General features: G+C 44.1%; 1 protein-coding gene across 4 annotated transcripts in view; it reads left to right on the forward strand.

Annotated features, from left to right (window-relative positions):
* ADAMTS9 (ADAM metallopeptidase with thrombospondin type 1 motif 9) overlaps positions 1-23,918 on the forward strand; it is a 131,466-nt gene that overhangs the window by 21,477 nt on the left and 86,071 nt on the right. For 3 of the 4 annotated variants that reach the window (XR_015948467.1, XM_035106739.3, XM_035106736.3), the window contains exons 4-12: positions 7,210-7,499; positions 8,115-8,198; positions 10,219-10,343; positions 12,417-12,457; positions 12,597-12,702; positions 14,775-14,921; positions 17,235-17,376; positions 20,352-20,459; positions 22,964-23,109. Coding sequence is in view for 3 of the 4 variants with exons in the window: in XM_035106739.3 (XP_034962630.3) it covers positions 7,210-7,499; positions 8,115-8,198; positions 10,219-10,343; positions 12,417-12,457; positions 12,597-12,702; positions 14,775-14,921; positions 17,235-17,376; positions 20,352-20,459; positions 22,964-23,109 (1,189 nt within the window). In the remaining variant the exon portion in view is untranslated. The remainder of the gene's footprint in view (positions 1-7,209; positions 7,500-8,114; positions 8,199-10,218; positions 10,344-12,416; positions 12,458-12,596; positions 12,703-14,774; positions 14,922-17,234; positions 17,377-20,351; positions 20,460-22,963; positions 23,110-23,918) is intronic. The other variant, XM_035106737.3, reaches the window with a different exon arrangement.

Raw genomic sequence — 23,918 nt, forward strand, 5'->3', positions numbered from 1 at the left:
GGATTTTCAGAGTTGTGTGCCATGGTGCTGTCACCTCCTATAGTGCCCTTGAGTGACAGGAAGCGGGAAAATGCACTTCTTCCTCCGCTGATAAATCCATTTTGTGACCTGGCTTATACTGGCACTGCATCCTCACCTGGAGGGAATAGCTACACCTTCATAGAATCATAGAAGAGTTGGAAGAGACCACAAGGGCCATCCAGTCCAACCCCCTGCCAAGCAGGAAACACCATCAAAGCATTCTTGACATATGCCTGTCAAGCCTCTGCTTAAACACCTCCAAAGAAGGAGACTCCACCACACTTCTTGGCAGCAAATTCCACTGTCGAGCGGGTCACCGGCTCTAACTACGGTATGGACTTTTTACCTCAGGCGGGGAAATGGGGTGGGGGTCGGTTGGCGGCGAGGGAGGGGCGGAAGGAATCTGAGGGGTTGCATGCTGACGCGCATCTTGCCCCCGCCGCGCAAAGCGGGCTGAGGATGCGCGCCCGGCTGAGGCGCAGGCATGGGGGAGGGGGGGAGAGCAGCAAACGTTTCCTCAGGCGATCCGAAATAGCAGGGTGACTCCCTTGCCTGCCTGCCTGACTCAATCAACTCAGCAAAACCACCTCCGCTCCCCAGCTCACTGCCCGGTGTGGGAGCAAGAGGACACACACTCGCAACAGGACACGCAAAACGTGATAGCGGGGGGAGCTACTGCACTACCCATGTACCGTAATAAAAATAAGACATCCCTTGAAAATAAGCCATGGTGTGTTTTTTTGAGGAAAAAATAAATATAAGACGTGTCTTATAATATGAGAAACACAGTATTTATTTTATTGAATTTATATACAGGGCCGCCCTATACCTGGGGGTCTCGGGGCGGTTCACAGAATAAAACCGAGATATAAAACCACAAAAATACCTAATAAAAATAAAAACAGCAACCCAATACACCCCCCCCCAAACCCCACATTTTAAAAGGGCATAGGATCAACCAAATACCTGGTTAAAGAACACTTTTGTCTGGCACCCTAAGGTATATAATGAAGGTGCCAGACGCACTTCCCTGAGGAGAGCATTCCACAGATGGGGAGCCATTGCAGAGAAGGCCCGTTCTTGTGTTGCCACCCTCCAGACCTCTCAAGGCAGAGGCACACAAAGGAGGGCCTCAGAAGATAATCTCAGGGTCTGGGTAAGTTCATATGGAAAGAGGTGGTCCTTGACGTATTGCGGTCCCGAGCTGTTTAAAAATGTGTATAGTAGGAATAATTCGCGGGAAAATGCTGATGGATTTTTATGAGAACATCCTTTCCCATGGAAATGGAGCCCTCAAAACCCTGAAAAGGTTGACCATACCTGCTCTCACGCATCTTCTTCTCTTGCCTGCTGTTGCCATCCAGACTCGGGTAGACAAAGGAAGGTAAATGCAAGGACCATTGGAGGAAAGGATTGGAAGGTGCACAATACCCTGGGGCAGTTTTAACCTTTACGTCCTCAAATTGGGTGATGAAGCTACCACTAGCCTTCATGGTTTCCAGATTTTTACTGGACCTGCTGTTGTGCCATAGCAGTACTAACCAAACATGTTGTCTGTTTTTCCGCTGTGCCTTTGACTCTTAATTTTTTGTATGTCACTTAGAGACTTTTTTCTTTGGTATTAGGTAACTAACAACATTAAAATTACCATTACCATTAATTAATAACAATAAGAATTAATACTCTGGCATGCAGAATATTGCAGGTCTGGCATGGAGATGAAATGGTGAGAAAAGTTTCAGTGTTGGGTTTTTCCTATAACGTCGTTTTAATTTCACCTTTAAACACGCTTGCACTGAGATATACCGCTGTTGACATTGGAGCATGTGACATGCGATAGTTACATAAAAAAACAAAACAGCAAACACTCGGACAAACATTTCTGAGTATATTAGGAACGTTGTGTCGAAGTTCAGTGTTTGTAATTCTTGGTGGGGCAGGCTGCTTGGTCCATAGCATAGAAGCAGATCCAGGAAGAGGGTGGAAATCTTCCTTGCTTGGACTACAGGCTTTCCCTACCAAACAGTCAGTTCTGTGACATCTGATATCAACGTGACTTCTTCCGGGAAGCTGAAGTGCAGTGCTCTGTCAGAGGAATAGCTAACATTTCAAGTCATGATAGCTGGGAACAATCTTGCAAAATCGACGAGGGGGGCGTGTTATGACAGCCTTCAACCTACGTGAAGCGGGAGCGGGTGGCGCTGTGGTCTAAAAACCACTGAGCCTCTTGGGCTTGCTGATCGGAAGGTCAGCGGTTCGAATCCGCATGACGGGGTGAGCTCCCGTTGCTCTGTCCCGGCTTCTGCCAACCTAGCAGTTCGAAAGCACGGCAGTGCAAGTAGATAAATAGGTACCGCTCCAAGCGGGAAGGTAAACAGCATTTCCATGCGCTCTTGCTTCCATCACGGTGTCCTGTTGCGCCAGAAGCAGCTTAGTCCTGCTGACCACATGACCCGGAAAGCTAAAGGAATCCGGGGGTGTGGATCTTGTCCGAAGCCCGGGGAGGGGGCTAGGGCCATGCCACAACCCCATCAGGAACCCAGGGGATGGTCAAGTCGATCCGCATCGGCGGTGCTCCCCCTACTGGAGGTTTACCCTTACCAGACTCCCTGCAAGGTGGGCAGGAATCAGATATAGTCTGTTGGTGCCAATGCCTAAGCCAATACCTCTCACATTCTGTAACCAATAAAGTTTGTGGCCTAAATTTTGCCCATTAACATATAACCTAAAATTCTGTGTCCTTGTGCCTTTATTCTTCTGGGGGTGGCTTGTGGGCCTTGACACGCAACCCCATAGTCGCCTTTCACTGGACTTCACCGTCCAGGGGTCCTTTACCTTTTTTTTTTTTACCTCACCAACATGGTGCCCTCCAGAAGATGTTGGACTCCATCCATCTCCCATCAGGCCCAGCCAGTGTGGTCAGGGACAGAGGGAGTTGGAGTGCACCGCTCAGAGAAATGCTGTGCTATGACAAGATATTTTTTCTACAGAGATACAAGATGCTTTCTACAGAGATGCAGACAAAGTTCTAATGCATCCTGTTTGGGGCATCTATATAGTATATGCAGTAGCGGCTCACTGCGGCTTACTGAGAGAACAGGGCCGCTGTGGCAGGGAGAAAGGTGAGGTGCAGAAACACTGGCACTGTCGCTGCACCAACCTCCCCAATGCCTCCCCTTTCTCCCTGATGGTCAGCACCAGCGACCCACTTGCCAGAAAGCCAGCACAACTCCCCTGCTGGATAGCAAGGGTAAAATCCTCCTTTCCAGTTTAGGTTTGCCCTCACTGACAGCTCTAGAGATGCGTAGCTCCGTGACAGGAACCCCATGTTGCTGCCTTGCACCATCGGTTATGACAGAATGTCTTGTATCGTGAGGTAAAATCTGTTTTGCTGTAGTGATACATAGCACCAACCAACACCGTTTCGGATTGTGCCAATTGCTTAAAACAACAGCAACAAACAAACAAACCTTTGTTTTTAGTTCATAACATGTGTATCTGCCTGAAGGTATATTGGTTAACATTTGATCAGCTCTGTGAAGGCCTGTGAAATAATTAACTTCCTAGTTACTGTAAGGCTGGCTGACAGTAGCTATAGAAACTGACACACACACACACACACACACACACACCCCTCAAATCTGTCATGAGCCTGATCTGGACTTGCGTCCGTTGTCACATGTCCCATTAAATAGTGAAAAAATGGTGTCTCTTCTGAAGGACAAGTTATTCTGGAAACGAAGGGGATTAGAGTGACTCACCATAAGTGGTTGCCCTCTTTCAATTTCTACAGTTTAGCATAACAATGCTTGTGGACACAGCGATTACGCATCGTGTAGCGTTGCCATATTGCCCGGAGAGCCAAATTTTTGCCAGGATTCTAGGCCTGCCACCTTGTGCCTGTTTGGGACATTAACTGCCTGGCCTGGATTCATGTTTTCTTTTGTTACAAAATACATTTCTGTTTTCATGGAATTGTTGCATATTTTGAGTACAGTGGTACCTCGGGTTACGAACGCGATCCGTTCCGGGTCGCAGTTCATAACCCAAAAAGTTCGTAACCCGAAAAAGGCCCGAACCGCCGTTTTGCGCATGGGCAAAGCGCTATTTTCGCTATTTTTGCGCTTTGTGCATGCGCAAAGCGCACACACCGCTTCTGCACACGTGCACGCGGCGAAAACACTTCCGGGGGTGCGCAGTTCATAACCTGAGTTGTTCGCAACCCGAGGTGTTCGCAACCCGAGGTACGACTGTACGTGTGTTTATGTTTTTTTGAAATCGGTTTTATAATTGCAAATTGCTCAAGTCTATTGGTTCAGTTAAGCAGTATATAAATCTATTATTATTATTATTATTATTATTATTGGCATATAAATAAATTTATGATGTTATATATATATAGAGAGAGAGAGAGAGAAAGTGCCTGAGATATAAGGGGACCTTACAGACAATATTCTGCTCAATTGTTTAGTAAGAAACAAAGCTGTGTTCTGCCTTCCACTGTTGTAACTAACAAGGAAATTCACTGCTAAGATTGACAGAAGGTCATTGGAACAACTGCACATAAGGAAAGTGACAAGATTTCTGTACTCCTCTCTCTGGTTACAGCTTTCATGTAGGCGCTCAAGGTTTCTGCCTTTTGTTTGGTATGGAGGTATGAGTGTATAGAGTTCATCCTCCCTTTCTTCCAAACAAGGGCCTTACGAGTAAGGTGCCCCGGAGCATATATAAATGATGCTTTTATAAGGACAAATTTTTCCTTTGTGAGGGAATGCCCCAGGGAATGGTGTGAAGGCACGTTAGACCACCACTTTGCTGAAGCTAAGCGGGCCGGGTCAGTGTCATTTTTGTCACAGCTCACGTCAGAGGGGGCAGAGTTTAAAGGTAGACGGCTGGCCGAGCTTAAATGTCAAGATCACAAAAGTGGGGAGCGTAAAGTTTAAGTTGTGCTTAGTTTGGGAAGTGCTTCTTATTTTAAATTCTAAAGTTTGCAAAATAATACCAGCGTGAATCTTGATGTATTTTTAATATCTGGATTTTTGAGAACTCCTCACAGGAAAGGCGCTCTACCTCTTGTTAGATGTCGTGCCAGTTTATGGGATTTCTTAATTCCATTATATGACTTCGCATGTATTCCTCTCTGTGGACCCAGTAGGGTGCTGAATATTTTCAACCAGCATGGTGTAAATTAAAGCAAATCTTCAAAACAAAAAAGGGCCTGAGATTCTAAAGATTAAGCCCTTGATCTAGAGCGACCTAGATACCTAGAAGCATAGGTGGAACGCTTGCGTGAGCATTTCAATACCTGTGGAACGTCAATACTTTAGAAACGGGAAAAGAGAAAAACCCCTGTATGCGTGGAAGCTCTGTGGCATGGAAGGAAATTCTGGCTTCAGGAAGAAACAATCACAGTCTGAGAGAGAGTTTGCTACATGAAACTGCTGGCAGGTTGCTTCTGGGAGGCAACAGTGGAAGTGAAGATTCTTGCAGAAAATCACCTTATGAGTTCTCAACAAGAGAGTTGCCTAGAGGCCCTTCAGATATTGTAGGAATACAGCCCCCATCAACCCTAACCACTGGCTGTGCTGGCTGGGGCTGATGAAAATTGTTGTCCAATGACATATGGAGGGTCATAAGTTCCCCAGCTGTTAGAGAGAAACTCCAGACAGGAGTCTGCAAGGAACCTCTAGGCACCATTACATGGTCCTCAATTCCACAGAGGCGTTTCTTAAAATAAATAGAAGAAATTGTGTGCAGAGAATTTAGTGACTGGTGTACCTGCAGCAGCACAACTGGGCACCTTCATCTGCCCCAGCTGCAACAAAACATGTCTCTCGCATATCGGTCTTTGGATCCACAGCAAGCCCTACAATCTTCCAACCATTTGACACTCCCCCCCCCCCCGAGGTGCATTCCTCCATTGACTCCCAAGACAGGCAGATGCTAACAAGTGAGCAGTGAGTCCAGGGACTGGCCTTAATAACCAAGCCAAAAACAATGTTTGCCAAGCCCATGCCCCTTCCTGGTTTGGCTGTAAAAGCCACTTTCGGAAATCTAGCACAACCCAGCAGACGTTTCATGCTCATTGCCTTGCTAATGGTTTCCAGAAGAAGAAGAAATGTTGGCAAACTTGGTGTGTGTGTGTGTGTGTTGTGTTGCAGTTTACCTTTGTTTTGCATTTATCGTGCTGCCCCTGTTCATGTGATGAAATTCAGGGTGCTTTTCCGGCATGCAGTTCTTCCCTGCTGTTTAAAATTTAGCACAACGTGGCCGATATATGTTGCTCAAAAAGCCACTGTTCCATAAAGTAACAGGTACTGCAGTTTAAAAGGAACATCAAAAACGCTAGCATTATAACCTGGAAAACTTAATCCAATATACCCCCACCTCTGAATGGAGCCACAGTGATCTGGGCTGCAGTCCTAGCCTTGGCTGTTGCCTGCCTGCCTGGACTTAACAGAATGACAGTGCCACCTCTGCATCTGCAGATCTGCCAGCCTGGAAAGAACATGGGTGGGCAGGAAGATTGCTTTGCTAGTCTAGGGTTGGCATGGTAATCAAGCCTGGATCTGCCCTGGCACCATTGCTCAGGAGGATCAAAATTTCCTCCAGAGCAAATTGGAAGAACATCTTGATTGGACAGGCAGTGTGGCAGGGGTGGGTGGGTGGTGAGACTGCGCTTGTGCTTTACGTTAAAAGAAAAGGCTTTTGTGCAACAGCAAGTGGAGTGACGCATCATATATATTTTGGTCCTAGATGACAAGGAAGCCATCTCACGCAGGGGCTTCATGTGGGGGTTTAGACAAGTATGCCCGAAGGAGCGTCTCCACCCCTATCTAAGGTCCAGCACCGAGGGCCTTCTGGCAAGAAGCGAAGTTACAGGGAACCAGGCAGAGGGCCTTCTCGGTAGTGGCGCCCGCCCTGTGGAACGGCCTCCCATCAGATGTCAAAGAAATAAACAACTACCTGGCGCTTAGAAGACATCTGAAGGCTGCCCTGTTTAGGGAAATTTTTAATGTCTGATGTTTTAATGTATTTTTAATCTTTTGTTAGAAGCTGCCCAGAATGGCTGGGGAAACCCAGCCAGATGGGCGGGATATAAATAAAATAAATAAATAAATAACTTGGTCTCATTCAGGCATATTTTCAAGAATGTCTCTTGTCTTCCTGCCTTCTTTAAAACTGCAGGGCATGAAAAAAGCTACAGAAAGTTTAAGAGGCGGAGCAGGACAGGACAGTGGGCCACGGCGAGCATATTGTCCGACGTGGAGGCGTTGAAACGTGGCCTAACCTCAGCACAGTCTCCTGCATCCAGTAAAAACAAGACTAGCAGCGTGAGGAGGAAAAGCACGCGCCGAAGAACCAAGCGATTCCTCTCCTACCCTCGATACGTGGAGGTCATGGTGGTGGCAGACAGTCGGATGGTTGCTTACCATGGAGCAAATCTACAGCACTACATTTTGACCTTAATGTCCATAGTAAGTATTAAAATCCCCCTGTGGGGATTATAAGTATGCCAGATCTGTGCAATTTAATGCTTGCCAGATGGAGACTTGGAGTACTCCTGGGCATTTCAGAGGGCAGCTTGTTCCCCCCCCCCCATTGCACTTGTACACACTGAACCCAAGTGTTTTGTTGCTGTGTTGTGGCAGAGATGAGGAACCTCCAACCTGGAGTCCAAAGATGTGACTCTGGGCTTTGTACAACAGGCCAGAGGTTTCTCTGCAAACATACACCTCTCCATCCTCCATCCAGGCAACAAGAGGAGTTATGAGGGTTCAAGGGCACATCCTAGCCAGGCAGAAGATATTGAGGAAGGTGTGGTGCTCAGCAGGGCCCAGGAATAAGGGCCAGATAAGGAGACCTGCAAGGCTGCATTTGGCCTTTAGGTCTGATGTCTCCCACCCCTTCCTTGCTCTCAGAATCTGTCGCTAACAGAACGTACTTCCCAAGGTCAGGATTTAATCAGCTGTAGGCCAGCAGCCGTAACTTTTTGCACAGCAGGTGTTTGTTTGTTTTAAAAAAGAGTCAATTATTTGCTTGCTTGTATAGTGTTAACGTTAACTTTTCAAAATTTATCCTTTTTTATGCAGGTAGCTTCTATATATAAAGACCCAAGTATTGGAAATTTAATTAATATTGTTATCGTGAGATTAGAGGTCATACAAAATGAGCAGGTAATTACTCCTTCCCCCGTTCTTCTTGTCTCTCACTCTCTTTCTCGCCTGGACATATTTCTAGGAACGTCTTACTCTCGATCATTTAAATGCTTTAAAACTGGGGGGGGGGGGACATGACATGCCCTTCCCAAAAGCTCACTGAGATTTGTATTGCTGAAAGTTGGGTATATGGGACAGGCAGTATGGGGCAAGCTGGTCTCAGCTTCAGAGCCCCACAGATTTGTGTACATAGAGCAGCAGTGGCTTTCTAGAGTTCCAGACAGGAGTCTCTACTAGATGTTCTACCGCTGAGCAATCGCCCTTCCCTAACGATGTAATTCAAATTTGTGTGATTGGGATAATTCTAGGAGATTTATCCATATCCTTGGGTGCGGGAAGGGGTTAAATCTTTGCCGCTGCTGCAATCCCGGTCAGAATCAGGGGGCCTTGCCCCCCCCCATTTGCAATGGCAGAAACATTCCCACTTATCTATTAGCAGCAGCTTTGTGTGCAATGTAGCTCAGAATCCTGAGAAGCCAAAAATTAAGGGCAGTTTTGAAATCGGTGGTTGAAATGAGTGTGGTTTTGAAAGATTGACTCTGCCATCTCGATTTTCAAAATTGTGTCTAGTTGTATCCAAACGTAGATGGAAACCTGCTCCTTGATCACAGGAGCCATCGTGCGCAATTTGGTTAAGATCAGTGTGAGGTTTTGAAAGGTTCAGTTCAGCCATCTTGATTCAAAATGGCGTCCAACTGAATCCAAACATCTCCTTGCTGTCTCCAGGAGAGTGACAAAGAACCATCTGCATCTTGCTATGCTGAAAGGTGCTCTCCAAACAGCAGCACCACATGGAAGATCCTCAACACTCCTCATGAGCTTGGAGCCAGGGAGCTCCCTCCCCAACACAGCTCCTCTGCCTCTGTAGATCAGGCCAAATGCCCCTGATCCATCTTGTTCTCAGGGGCCAGTTAAAATAGGGATAACAAGTGTGTGTGTGTGTGTGTGTGTGTGTGTGTGTGTGTGAAAGGTAAAGGGACCCCTGACCATTAGGTCTAGTCGCGAACGACTCTGGGATTGCAGCGCTCATTTCGCTTTACTGGGCAAGGGAGCCGGCGTACAGCTTCCGGGTCATGTGGCCAGCATGACTAAGCCGCTTCTGGCGAACCATAGCAGCGCACGGAAACACCGTTTACCTCCCCGTTGGAGTGGTACCTATTTATCTACTTGCACTTTGGCGTGCTTTCGAACTGCTAGGAGCTGGGACCGAGCAACGGGAGCTCACCCCGTTGCGGGGATTCAAACTGCCGACCTTCTGATCGGCAAGCCCTAGGCTCAGTGGTTTAGACCACAGCACCACCCGCATCCCTGATGTCAAGGATAGACGCTGCGAAAAAACATGTATGCACGAAGGGTACCATTTCCTCATTTAATCACCCACCTGGAAGTACCCCCAATCTGTGCAAACGAATGCTTCTCTACTAAACAAGTTGTTGCAATGTTTTCCCATTTTGTAGCAAAGTAGGGTTCCATACAACCAAGACAGAGCTTCGTATTCCTGCTGAGGATTTAAGAAGGAACTCCACCCTCCCTTTCTCACTGTACTTGCCGTGTTTTTTGTTTGCTGTATTACTGAGTGGGTGGGCCTATCATGGGGAGAAGAGGGCTTTTTATTTTAATTTTACAGCACCCATCAGTCTCACAATAGTATTAATGTGTTTTTGGAGGAGGGGAGGGTGGAAAACAACAACAACACTGCTACCTTATTGAAAGTCATTAGGAATTCGAAAGTAAGCCACAAGTAGGATGCCGGTGCGGAATGCTTCTGAGCAGAGAGAGATGGTTTGCTGTTTTTCTGATGACTACAGTCAGTGTTCTTTCCTGCGGTCGTCCATCTCTGAGATATGTTATCAGGTAGAAAGGTGGCCCATAAATGTAAAATAAAATGGTCAATAAATAAAAGGCACCACAGGTGGAGGGATGGGAACTGGGGAGGATAGGGAGTCCTAATCCTTCGACATGTTTGCTTTATACCTAGGATGGCCCTTCCATATCTTACAACGCTCAGACGACACTAAAAAACTTCTGTCAGTGGCAGCAGACCCAGAACCACCCTAACGAAGATCATCCAGAAAAGCATGACACAGCAGTATTGGTGACAAGGTATGTCACGGGCAGATTTATTTATTTTCTGGCCTCACTGTAATTGCCACTAGAATGCAATGTTACAGATCACAACTGAACGACAATGCATGTTATAGTCAAGGATAATTGAAATGTTGAGGAATGATGGGGAAAGGTATTTTATTGCTCTCTGATTTTTGGCAGTGATGAGAACAGGAGCTATGGGTAGGGGCATCGGGAATTCATTTCAATTTGCGATTAAAGGCGGATCTACTGAATTCCCCCCTTTTGGAAACGATAATGCAAACAAAGCACGGCCTTCGTTCAAAATGTGCAGCGCAGTTCTCCAGCCAAATAACATACTGAATATGTGAGTGGTAGTGGGTGCATAAAAACGCTTATATTGTGAGGAGTATCAGTATATATTAGTGAAATCAAAATACAAATGTGTGCTACATTAGGGGGAGTCGCATGCAGATATTACAAATTTGCGCTAGAATTTCGTTGAATTTTCATGAGGGCTTTAAAAATATATATATATTAAAAACTGGTGGAAATGTGGAAAACTGGACAAAAGGCGAGAAACTGAGAGGAACTGAAATTAGCCCATCCCTACCAGGGGATCAACATACTTTCTATCTTCTTCTTTTTTTTGGCATGAGAGTATACAATCCTATTACTCAGCCATATGGTCGTTGGCTGAACCCAAACTGAGGCTTTCTGGGGTTTTGGTGCAAAGTTTGCAATGTATGGGGAGTTTCTTATTAAGCCACACCAGTTAGCAATAAAGGCGATGCTTTCTCCTTTTCAGAAAAGGAGAGGTCTTGCGGGAGGGATTTCAAGCTGGGGGCGGAAGTGGCTTTATGAATGCAAAAGCATTTGCACTACAGCTGTGGATGGAGGCCGTGATCTAACACGTAGACATCTTCTTTTCATTGTTGCTCTCACAGCCTCCCTGTTGCATACTATGTTTTAGATGTTTAGGGTTCTAAAACACAGTTCGTCAGCTGGGGGGTGGGGTAGGTGGGGACAAGCAGCTGGACTAGAAATGAAAAAAGAAATAAAATCTACATGCCCAAGTGGTCATGTATCTCAAGTGGAGACCTAATTGAGCCTTGATTGTAGATTCAAAGTGGGGGAAATTGCAGTAAGTGTTTGCCTTTGTAAAAATGTTCTAATAAAGTACCACAGCCTATCCAGTGTTTCCCAAATGTGGGTCTCTAGCTGTTTTCGGACTACAATTCCCATCATCCCTGACCACTGGTCTTGCTAGCTAGGGATGATGGGAGTTATAGTCCAAAAAACCATCTGGAGACCCAAGTTTGGGAAACACTGGCCTGTACCAGTGACATAAGATAGTAAAAACATCAGCTGTTTTTAGAAGGAATTTATTTCTAGTCCTGCCTGCTCCAACCAATGCCATCTAGAGGTTTTGGCCTACAACTTGCATCATTGGCTATGCTGACAGAGGGCAGTGATGGGAATTATATTGCTAAACGTCTGGAGGGCACCAGGTTGGGGAAGACTCCTCTTACTCAATATTATGAGCCACCTCTGGATTAGAGGATACTAGCAGCTGCCTCCATGACTTCAAATCTGGCTAGATGCCAAGTGGATGGGGAGCATTGCCGACTACCTTCAGAACATTGCACAGTTTGAATTTTGCTCCAGAGCGCATTAAAAAAAAAAGTGAATAGAAAGACCCATTTGGTTTCTTCTTCATTTCTGCTATTAGTTTAAAATAGCTACTGGTTATGAGCAATGCACAGCACTCAGTCAAATACCAATGCAGGGCCTTGGAGTTTTGCACTGAAATTTTCATTAAAGTGAGCGCTCATGCCTCTTATTTATAATGCTGCAAAATATTTTAATGTGAGATTATCAAGCCTTAATGATAGTCCTTTGAAAAATCAAATTGGATTTTTATTCCTGCTTTTTTAATCTACTATTATCCCCGTCTTGAACATTTGGAATTGGGCAGGCTACATATTGAAATTAATGCCAAGCAAGAAACCCAAAGCCATATAATTAAATGGTGTTATGTTTATTATTGTGTGTTCTGAATGCTAACTTGCATGGAAATTAAAAGCATCGAGTCTGTTTTGCTTTCAGACAGGATATTTGTAGAGCTCACGACAAATGTGATACTTTAGGTAAGCCTAATCTCCTTTTTCTTTTACTCTTTAAGGTGTCAATGTTAACATGTTTTTGACAGAATGTTGTGTGCGCCTTTATTTAGAGAGCAAACTCCTCTCTCTCTCTCTCTCTTTTGTTCTGCTTTTGATTTTCCAGGTCTGGCTGAATTGGGTACAGTCTGTGATCCATACCGAAGCTGCTCAATTAGTGAAGACAGTGGACTAAGTACTGCTTTTACGATTGCACATGAACTTGGCCATGTGTATGTTCTATAAAAACCTAGATATATTTAAAAATAACAGCATTGAGAGAGATATGTAAACTATATAGCTTACATGGGGATGCAAGTGATTGTTCTGGTTTACGAACGTTCTTTTGGAACCCAAATGGCCGATGGGGCTTCTGTGGCTTCTGATTGGCTGCAGGAGCCTCCTGCAGCCAATTAGAAGCTGTGATTTGGTTTTCGAATGTTTTGTAAGTCAAACTGACTTCTGGAATGGATTCCTTTCAACGTCCAAGGTACAACTGTACATGCCAATATTGACTTGGATCCAACCTTTCCCCTTGTAAACTGAAGAGTTATAGAACAGGGCCTTCCACTCCCCTCTGCATCCCCCTGACCTCTCTAAAAATCTGATTAAGGGAGCTGGGGGACCCTTGATAATGGTGCGTGATATGGCACTGGGGACTGTAAATAGACGGGAGAGTTGATTAGATTAGATTATTTCATTTCTATACCACTTAACTTATTAAAAACATCTGTAAGTGCTATACAGAAAACTGAAGCAAAACCAGAAAACTTAAACAGAATATTACAAAAATAAACAGTTACATGTAATAATGTTAGATCAGGCATCCTCAAACTGCGGCCCTCCAGATGTTTTGGCCTACAACTCCCATGATCCCTAGCTAACAGGACCAGTGGTCGGGGGAAGATAGGAATTGTAGTCCAAAACATCTGGAGGGCCGAAGTCTGGTGATGCTGTGTTAGATTAATACAGTGGTACCTCGGTTTATGAACACAATTGGTTCCGGAAGTCTGTTCATAAACTGAAGCGTTCATAAACTGAAGTGAACTTTCCCATTGAAAGTAATGGAAAGTGGATTAATCCGTTCCAGACGGGTCCGCGGCATTCGTAAACGGAAAATTCGTAAACCAAGGTGTTCATAAACCGAGGTTCCACTGTTCAGTTACTAATATTTATATAAATAAATATGAGTTCATTTCCCTTCTGATACTCCCTCCCCCTCAGCCACCAGGGTCAAAACAAACTCTCCACTCAACCTGCCAGATGGCAGAAATGAATCCACTGCTCCTTTATGTGAATGATGAAGGAGCGACCTAGGGTTTGAGGCAATGTTTTCTCAATTTTTGAAATTGTGGTGTGAGCATTAAATACTGTAGTGGGAAATATTTTGAAAAGTGAAAAAATGAATACTGAAATTTTTGGTGTTGGGTGACTGTAGACCAGGCATCCCCAAACTTCAGCCCTCCAGATGTTCTGGACTACAATTCCCATCTTCCCCGGCCACTGGTCCTTGTAGCTAGGGATCATGGGAGTTGTAGGCCAAAAATCTGGAGGGCCGCAGTTTGGGGGTGCCTGCTGTAGACTATCATTTACTACACTATGGATGCTGCTAGGCTTATTAGCAGAGCATGTTGCCACATGGAAAGTTGGTGACACTGTCCTGCCACAAGGTGGGGCAATTTTTGCTTTTCGGGATTTCTGATTGGGTAATACAATAAACAACAGTTTCCCCTTGTGGTTGTTTTGGTGAAGCATGCAAAATGTCTTCCCTTCTCTACCGCCCTAGATCATTAGTTACATGTCCTGACAGTGCTTCATCAAGAATTCTATATTAAAAGTTACAGGTATTAAAAATTCATTTGCATAGCTTGCTTTACTACTTAAAAACCTATGGGGTGCCTACACACTCAGTTAGGCATATAGTCACCCTTTGATTTCCAAAGCAGAAACTCCAAAACATCTGAAATGCTATTGCTTGCTTGCCAATGGAGAACTGGAAATTGTTGCTTTGGAGATGAGGCAGGATCACATGGGCCGTGATCTCTGAATACAGCCCTAGGACAAACCCCTGTGTATGTAGGAATTCTGTAAGCCTTTGCTCCGGAATTCCTACCCAGAGTGCTCTGAATGAAGTGCTTTTACTAGATGACCCCTTTCAATTCTAACATTCTGTGATTCAAAGTAGGGGAATTGACGAGGTGCTTGGCTCCCTTCCACTGAAATCCCTTATGTTTGCTAGTGTTTTAACTTTGCCTTTTTAAAATTCATGCTAAGCACATTGGCCACCGTATGCTGTCTCTTGTAGATTTAACATGCCTCACGACGACAACAATAAGTGCAAAGAAGACGGAGGGAAAAACCAGCAGCACGTGATGGCGCCCACCCTGAACTACAACACCAACCCTTGGATGTGGTCAAAATGTAGCCGGAAATATATCACAGAATTTCTAGAGTAAAGCCTTAATGACTACTTCATAGATTCCTGAGTTGATGTGAAATTGCCCGGCTATGAATGCATGCTTAGCAGAGGGGGCGGAGCACCAGGGGGGAGGTTTGGAACGCAAATATACATTACATGCACACTGTGGATTCGTTTGCTCGTATTACGTGTTTGTGAATCAAAAGGTCCTGGCGCTTGGTCCATTCATACCTCATTCTCGCAACTTTTCCTTGGCAAAAATACAGTGGTGCCTCGCTAGACGAAATTAATTCGTCCCACGGGTCTTTTCTTATAGCGAAAAAATTCGTCTAGTGAATCCCATAGGAATGCATTGATTTTTTTGATTTTTTTTGCCCATAGGAGCACATTAATTAAATTTCAATGCATTCCTATGGGAAACCGCGATTCGCTAGACGAATTTTTCGTAAAACGCATTCGTCTAGCGAGGCAAGCTCCGCTCGAAAAATCCTTTCGTTAAGCGGAAATTTGTTAAGGGCATTTGTTAAGCGAGGCACCACTGTAATAAGAAAACAAGAGGAGGGCTGTGCTGGATCAGGCCAAAGGCCCAACTAATCTAGCATCCTGTTCTCACCATAGCCTGAAAGATGCCTGCGAGAAGCCTGCAAACACGGCCCAAGAGCTCTCCCCTCTTGTGATTACTACCGTAGCAAATGGTATACAGAGGTAGACTGCATCTGACATCATGGCCAGCAGCAATTGATATCAGTGCTACTCTCCATGATGAGCAGAACAAAAGAAAGGAAGGGTGTTAAAGGTGCAAGCAAAGCGTACCAACCACAAAAGAAAAATCTGGTGATTGCAAGCAAAAAACCTTGTAGTGTATCCTCAAATCCTAAAGGAAGTGTTCCTGTTCAAGGTTCATGCTCTCCTCCATCAGGTCATTCAATCCCTGTCTCCCTTTCTGTTTTTCTTTTCCATCTGATACTCAACATTCCACAACTATTGAGCACGCTCAGTCCTTAATTGGCCCTTTCCCAGTTCTTATTTGTGTTTTTCACCTTAAGGCTATCTTACAGCTTTCTTGCACTTCTACAGCCTCTGGGGTTCCCTTAGCATGCAGATACCTCCCTCTTGTACCCCCCCAGTGTCCTTATTTTGGCTATAATCCTGTCAATGTTTGAGTTTGCGGTTATAAGGAGTGATAAAGACGTTCAGTGATGCAAAACAATCTTAATTGTAGAAGTGGGTGATAAAAAACAATCACCATGAGTGATGGCAGAAGTACAAAACCCACATGAGTGTTGTATCCAGCAACTCACCAAAGGAAAATAAGCTACTGGGTTCTATTCCTGGGTTATCATCTGATCCTCTTTCTTTGAATGTGTATAGCACTCTTCCAGGAGTGCCACATGAGGGTGCTTTTCCAAGATGATTCCATATGTGAAAATTTGGCCGGTGGGGAACAGGCCAAAATTATGTCATGAGGCTGCGCACGCAACATACTTTTAAAGCACACACACATATCTCACCCAAGAATCCTGGGGACTAGTTTACCCCCTCACGGAGCTACAATTCCCTTAACACACTACAGTTCCCACAATTTCTTTGCATGGAGGAAAATGAGCTTTAAATGTATGGGGTATATGCAGCTTTTTCTCCCCCCTCCCCCAGGTTTTCCAAGCCCTACTGTGCACATTACTAAGATGCATTTGAGAACAGTGGCCAGCTGTTAGCTTTCTGCCAGTCTAAAAGCAATATTCTCCAACCCTAAAAGGCAAACTCTGCAACTGTACATTAATTTATATAATAAAGAAATCAAAGTATCTTTCTCAAGCAGAGTTTCTCATCAGCATAAGAGGGTGACAGGTGATTTGAGGCAGCTTACACTGCCTTTAGGTTCTCTGTTTTAATTGTGGAATGATGCAGTGCTAGATGGGAGGGTTGGCCTCATAGGATATGTTGGGCAGCTGGGAGGGAACTGAGAAGAGTAGGATGCTATTTTTACCTTTCACTCTCACTTAACTTTTTGTTCCAGCCTTTAGAAGACAGCCTTGTGCAGCTCTTAAACCCCTCTCTACTGCTATGTTACAGAAATATTATATGAAAATTAATTTTTTGTTAGTCTTTGTGAGCAAGTGGTTATCATGCAGTGAAACAACTTTATGGCACAACTGTGGTCCTTTAGTAGTACTCTCTTTATAAATGGGTTTTTGAGGGTTGGTAAGATTAGGTGGCCTTATGCTGTATGTTACTATTCTGTGCTAATAATACTTTATTCACTAACCATTGAGAGATTTCTTAGAATGATCTTAACTGACTTCTCAAGTGCAACCGTGGAGATAAATGTCACACTTTTCATTCTAGCACTGGTTATGGGGAGTGTTTGCTTGATGAACCTTCACCGAGAAAATACGCATTGCCTCAACAACTTCCAGGATACATATATGATGTCAATAAGCAGTGTGAGTTAATTTTTGGGCCTGGAGCTAAGGTTTGCCCCTACATGGTAAGAACACTTTTTTTTTATAAAAAAAAACTTGCTTTGGGTATGAAATACTGATAGGCACATTTCAAATAAGATGCATGCAAGTGTTTTGTATGTGATATTCCTAAATGAGACAAATCCTTCTTGTAGAAAAAGATTGCAGCCTTTCAGTCATTTTGGATTCGAAGCTTTACAATGTGAGTCTTACACACACACACACACACACACACACACACACACACACACACACCAATTTCCCATGTCCTCTCACATGGCTGTGGTATTATTATTATTAGTAGTAAGTAGCTGGCCCAGCCACGCGTTGCTGTGGCTCATCCCTGTGATTCCCCCCACCCTGTCCCGATCCATGACATCCCGGCCCCTCCCCCCCACCCCGGGTCATCCCTGTGAGTTGCCCCATAGTGTCCTGACCCATGAACTATCCCACCCCCGTTTCATCCCTGTGATTCCCCCATCCTGTCCCGATCCATGACATATCCCGCCCCTTCCTCCCCCCAACCCCCACCCAGGTGAGTCCCCACTTCCATTCGGCCTAGTCTGTAAAGGCGAGCCAAGGTGCTGTGGAGAGGGAAGGTTTTCTAGCTGCAGTACCAGTGTAGCCGCCACTAGAAGGCGATGTTTTGTAACCTGGTTCTTTTCCCAGCATGCTTGACAGGGTCTCCTGGTTGACTTTTTAGGTCTTAAAAACAGGGTTTTACCTTGCGCAGGTGTGACATTTGTATACCCCACGTAGCTAGGAACACTCCCATAGTGGCATGTGACGTTGTGTTCAAATTTCATCACTATTGCTCAAGCGGTTTTGGTGAAAGGTGGAAAGCAACAGACATTCCCAGTTTACATATATATATATATATATATATATATATATATATATATATATATGTATTAATACTTACAGACTACCCTTCACAAAATGGCTCCAGGGACAGGGACATTGGAAGGATATCACATTTTGAATTCTAATATACTAACATTAAAATCATAAAATTGCAGCAAGAAAACCAATAGCAAATATTGTATGTGTTTGAATACACAATGAATGGGTCAGGTCAATCTTGTGGACCTTTCTTACCCAGTCAGCACTCTACTTCCTTACAGAGTACTGATCAGATGGGGGAAATCCATGCAGTCTGCCCAGTCCATGTATTTGGGTTGTTCATGTTCATTGCACAGCCATGTGAGAGTTGCCCCTGGGTAGGTGTGTGAATGGGGCCTGCTTGAGCAGCAACATTTAAGCTTACAGGCAATATTAGGTAACTTCAGTCTACAAGCACAATATTTGGTAAAGCTTGTGCCCAATTTTAAATTTGCTGGGTGAAGGGAGAGGAAATCTGATAGGATTTGGAAGGACTCATGTCGCAGAAATCCCTGTTTATATCACTAAATTCTCACCTAGAGCAGGTTCTGCATGCTGCTACAGGAAGAACTTAAATTTTTATATAACTGTTCCAAATTAGGAATCACAGAGGGGAAATGGCTTATCCGCATATTTTAATAGTAATAGTTGGAATGTAAGACAGTTTCATTGTAAACTGTGATTGCCAACCTGATTTTCTCTCTACGCTTCAGAGGCTCCATACTGCAAATGATACTGCTGATTTTTTTAAAAAAAACCCACAATGCTTCAAACACTAATAATTTGGGGAGCATTTTGTTTACTTGTTTCGTGACTTTTATTAAACAGGGCTGCACTTTTTTCAAGCTTTTCTTAACTGGCACAGGGTCTGGAAAGCTTTTAAAATAGTAACAGTTGACTTTACATATGAGATCTGTAGTGGCTCACGGAAAAGGCCCACAGAGGAAGAACTTTGCTGGGGAGGAGGGTCAGAGATTTAAACGCTAATATCAATGATGCAACCACGTTTCTGAACAATCGGAAATATTCCTGGGTTGTCCAGGTGTTTTTGTTTACTCTTATTTGGCAGGGTGTTTCCTCCCCCTCCCAACCAGCTTTCCATAATCTTGTGTAAATTGCACTGGCTTAAGGGTTGTTGTTTTTGTGAACAGTGGCTTAAGTTAACCTATTCCAGAATCTGTTCAGAAAGGATTTGGGGGAACGTGTCTTACACCACCCTTTTTGCAAACTTCTGCTGGGTTGCCAGGTCACATAACCAATCACAACAATACAAACACAACACATAGGCTAATAGTTAGTAGAGAATATAGAATAGAATAATGATATCATTCAAATTATAGGAATAAGCCAACGTTTGTATGCCTTGTATCTTATTTCCAGCTGACGAAGACTGTTATGAAACAGTAGTGTCATTCCGGAGACACTGTCCTTTTGAGACCTCTTTTGTTGGAACTTTTGAAAGACTATTGTGAGACTGTCCTTAGACATCTGTTTTGAACACACGGCTTGATGGTCCTCTGTTATATTGTACATACAAATTTTGATTGGCTTATTCCCATAATTTGAATGATAACATTATTCTATTATATAGTCTCTACTAACTATTAGCCTACGTGTTGTGTTTGTATTGTTGTGATTGGTTTTTATTGCAACACGGGTTTGTTTTATGTCACATAACCAAGTTGAAAGGGGTTTTGAAGGGGTGTAAGTCCATTCTTGCTCTCTCGTGTCCCCAGAATACTCCCTTTTTGCAGTTTTAATGCTTTAAGTTCCCCTGGCTGAGCCTTGGCTCAGGGTAAGTGTCTTACACAGCAAAACCCCAGCTGAGCCAGGAAACCCAAGATCCACTGAATTCAAACTCTCCCATCCCAGTGGATCTTCGGTTTGGACTGAGCTGTTGGCCACTAACCCGGCTGCTGAAATCCATGGTTAAGGCACTTGAGCAGAAAGCTTCTACATTTGCAACCAGAGCCCGAGTCATCTCCCCCTGCTTTATTGCGTTCGTTGTTTACACACAATGGTAATAACACCAGGGAGATAATCTAAACTATGTCTCTGGGCTATGATTTATGTTGGGTTGGCTGTTCAGTAATGCTGAGACTATTTGAACTCACTTAAGCAGAAGCAGTGCAGGAGACTCTGGTGCATCAATGCTGATGGAGCACATAAAGGATGTCGGACTCAACACACGCCATGGGCTGATGGGACGGAATGTGGCCAGGGCAAGGTTTGTTGCAGCTCCTTTACTCTTTTTTGCTAACTCCAAACAGGTAAGCCATAATGCCTCCAAGCATGGAACATTGCTAGCCTTATCCTCCATGAATTTGCCTAATCCTCTTTTCAAGTTGCAGGGAACCAGGCAGAGGGCCTTCTCGGTGGTGGCACCCGCCCTGTGGAACGCCCTCCCATCAGATGTCAAAGAGAAAAACAGCTACCAGATTTTTAGAAGACATCTGAAGGCAGCCCTGTTTAGGGAGGCTTTTAATGTTTAATAGATTATTTTATTTCATTTTTCTGTTGGAAGCCGCCCAGAGTGGCTGGGGAAACCCAGCCAGCTGGGCGGGGTATAAATAATTAAATAAATAAATAAATAATAATTATAGATGATGGTAGGAATTGTAGGCCAAAAGCAGCTGGAAACCTAAGTTTGGGAAACCCCGATCTAAACTAAAAAAAGCCCAAAATGTCATAACTAATGGGAGTTGCTCCATCTCCTTGACCATATTTGGTTGCCGTTTTCCGAACCTTTCTCAACTCTAAATATCCTTTTCAAGGGGAGGAAACCAGAACTGTACACAATATTTCAAGCATGGTCATGCCATGGTTGTTGTTTTTAAATCGGCATTATTTCAGATTCAGCTGATTCACACAACTAGTTGTAGCACTCACCTGCAGTTGCCATCATTGGATTACACCAGTTTCTCCAGTGAGACTTCCGCCTTTCACTGCTGGCTCAAACATGCGTAAAACATGCCGCGTCGTGTGAGTTCTGGGCGCTCTCAAGCCAAATCGGTCTGCTCTGCGTGGAGCGCGATTGCTATTCAATATTTTCACTGCACATGGCAGCTGTTCTGCAAGATGTTCCTCTTTGGGGATAGCGCTGTCTATATTGATGCCATGTGTATCTTTATTTTGACAGCTGCAGAACCTCTGTGCTCTTGCAGAAGGTTAGCGTAGGAATTGATGCTGCTGTTCTTAAATTCTCCGAGCTTCCCCTTCACTGGGAGTGATGTGGTTGCACATAAGTGGTGCAGGATCTTTTCAGAAGGGGAACATATTGTGCCTAGGGCATCCAGCTTGACAGGGCAGAGACATGAATCCACTCCCCCCCCCTCGGTTATTTACATCATCTTTTTCCCCCCAGCCTTCAGTATTTGAGAGGTTTTTAAAACATGCCTGATCTGCAGATGCATCTTTTCTTTCTACACACTGTGACATCTAACCTGTAATCAGAAAATCAGCCAGGCTGCTTTCCTCAGAAGCTGTAACAGCTTGCGCTTCTTGTCCTGGATCAGCAAATGAGCAGAACTCAATGACTTGGGGAGTTGTCACTCCACTGTCCTCAGCAGATTGATTGATCTTCATTGTTCAGAGATTCAAACCTCCTTCATATCTGCAGTAGAATTTGATAGGAGTGGAAGCTTCTTAATCCATAACTGAAAACTCTCCTCTGTCCTCTCCTCTTCCATGCACCAGAAGAGGACATTGAAAGCATCCACTCTTACTTTTAAGCAAACTTTGGTTCCTTGTGATGCTTGAAGTTGAAAAACTGTGGCTTGTTTAAACTATGTTTTTTTTGAACAAGACAGCACCTGAAACTATGTCTTTATCTTGGCTTATCTTCACTAACCATAGTTTAAGCGACCCCCTCAATAAAATAATGAGTAGAAGAATTTCATTTTAGTAGGATGGAAAATACCAGTTTATCATAGTGCTACAACCAGATTTTGAGCAGCAGCATAGCTGCCAAGTTTTCCCTTTTCTTGCGAGGAAGCCTATTCAGCATAAGGGAAAATCCCTTTAAAAAAGGGATAACTTGGCAGCTATGAGCAGCAGCAAAAATGCAAATGCAGCTCCCTACCCCACAGTAAACAGGAAAATGCCCCCTGCGCAACTTGGGTTCATCTCTAATAATTGTGTTCTGATGGGTACAATTTCTTTTCCTGCTAAGTTTGACAACACCACATTCAGGTGTAAAGCTAGACTGGTGACTGGGAGCGGCTGCTGAGACCACATAACACCGGTCTTGAAAGACCTACATAGGCTCCCAATGCATGTTGGTGCTGACCTTTAAAGCCCTAAACGGCCTCGGCCCAGTATACCTGAAGGAACGTCTCCATCCCCATCGTTCAGTCTGGACACTGAGGTCCAGAGCCGAGGGCCTTCTGGTAGTTCCCTCACTGCGAGAAGTGAAGTTACAGGGAACCAGGCAGAGGGCCTTTTCGGTAGTGGCACCCGCCCTGTGGAACGCCCTCCCATCAGATGTCAAAGAAATAAACAACTATCTGATGTTTAGAAGACATCTGAAGGCAGCCCTGTTTAGGGAAGTTTTTAATGACTAATGTTTTAATGTCTTTTTAGTCTTTTATTGAGAGCCGCCCAGAGTAGCTGGGGAATAAATATATTATTATTAGTGTCTCGGGTTCATTTTAGAATGCTTGGATCCAGATCATAGCAATGAAACAATGTTGTGAAACTCTTTCTTTTTCTATTGCCCTTCCTGGAGTGTAGCACTGCAAATATGGTCACTGTGTTCCCAGAGAGCGAGAGATATCCATGACAGACGGAGCATGGGGCACATGGAGTCCCTTTGGCGCATGCTCACGAACATGTGGCGGGGGCATAAAAAATGCTGTTCGAGAATGCAACAGGCCTGAGTAAGTACAGGAGTGCTAACCAGCTGTCAAGCTTATTAATGAAAGAGTAATAGCCATTGTTGGCCTTCCTCCCAAAATGAAAAAAAAATATTGCTAAAATGCTGATATCTCTAGTGTTGTAGTAAACCATATGATATCACCTGTGAGGGTGTCTTGCTCTTATATCACAAGGAAGTATTTCATCTAAGGATGGATGGATCAACCTATTTCTTAACCCTCCGTTGTATGTATAATCCATCCTCTTTGCATTTAAATTCTCTGCATTTTATATATATTCTTACTCTGAAATATACATTTTGTATGTTTTTCAAAATTCTCCACTAAAACACCCATTTCTATGCACATCTCTTTCTTTCAAATAATTCATTTTTGGCATATTTTTTTGAATGAAAGCTACATCACGGAATTTGGATACATGCACAGTCTGCTTCATACCGTAGCTGCATTATGATCAGCTTATGAATCTGAAACTGGCCAGTTAGATCACTTCTCTTTAAAACAATTTATTTTTGTATTGCAAATTTCAGCCGTCAGTTTCCAGTTGTGGAAGTCATACAATTGACAATGAAGATTTTTAATCAGGGCTGATCTCAAATAAGCAGAATGAGAAGAAGTAATGCATCAATTGTTGAATGTTCTTCCACAAGAGAGGGTCACATGGTGTCTGATAGAATTTTGGTATCGGTCAAATACCTTGTTTGAACTTTCTCAAGTCTTTTAATTCAGTTTGCTGTTGTGTTTTCATTTTTGTGTTACTCCTTTTAAATTTACTGTTTTGTGTGTGTGTGTGTGTGTGTGTGTGTGTGTGT

This window comes from Zootoca vivipara, chromosome 2 (genome assembly GCF_965207765.1).
Source record: "Zootoca vivipara chromosome 2, rZooViv2.hap1.1, whole genome shotgun sequence".
NCBI lineage: Eukaryota > Metazoa > Chordata > Lepidosauria > Squamata > Lacertidae > Zootoca > Zootoca vivipara.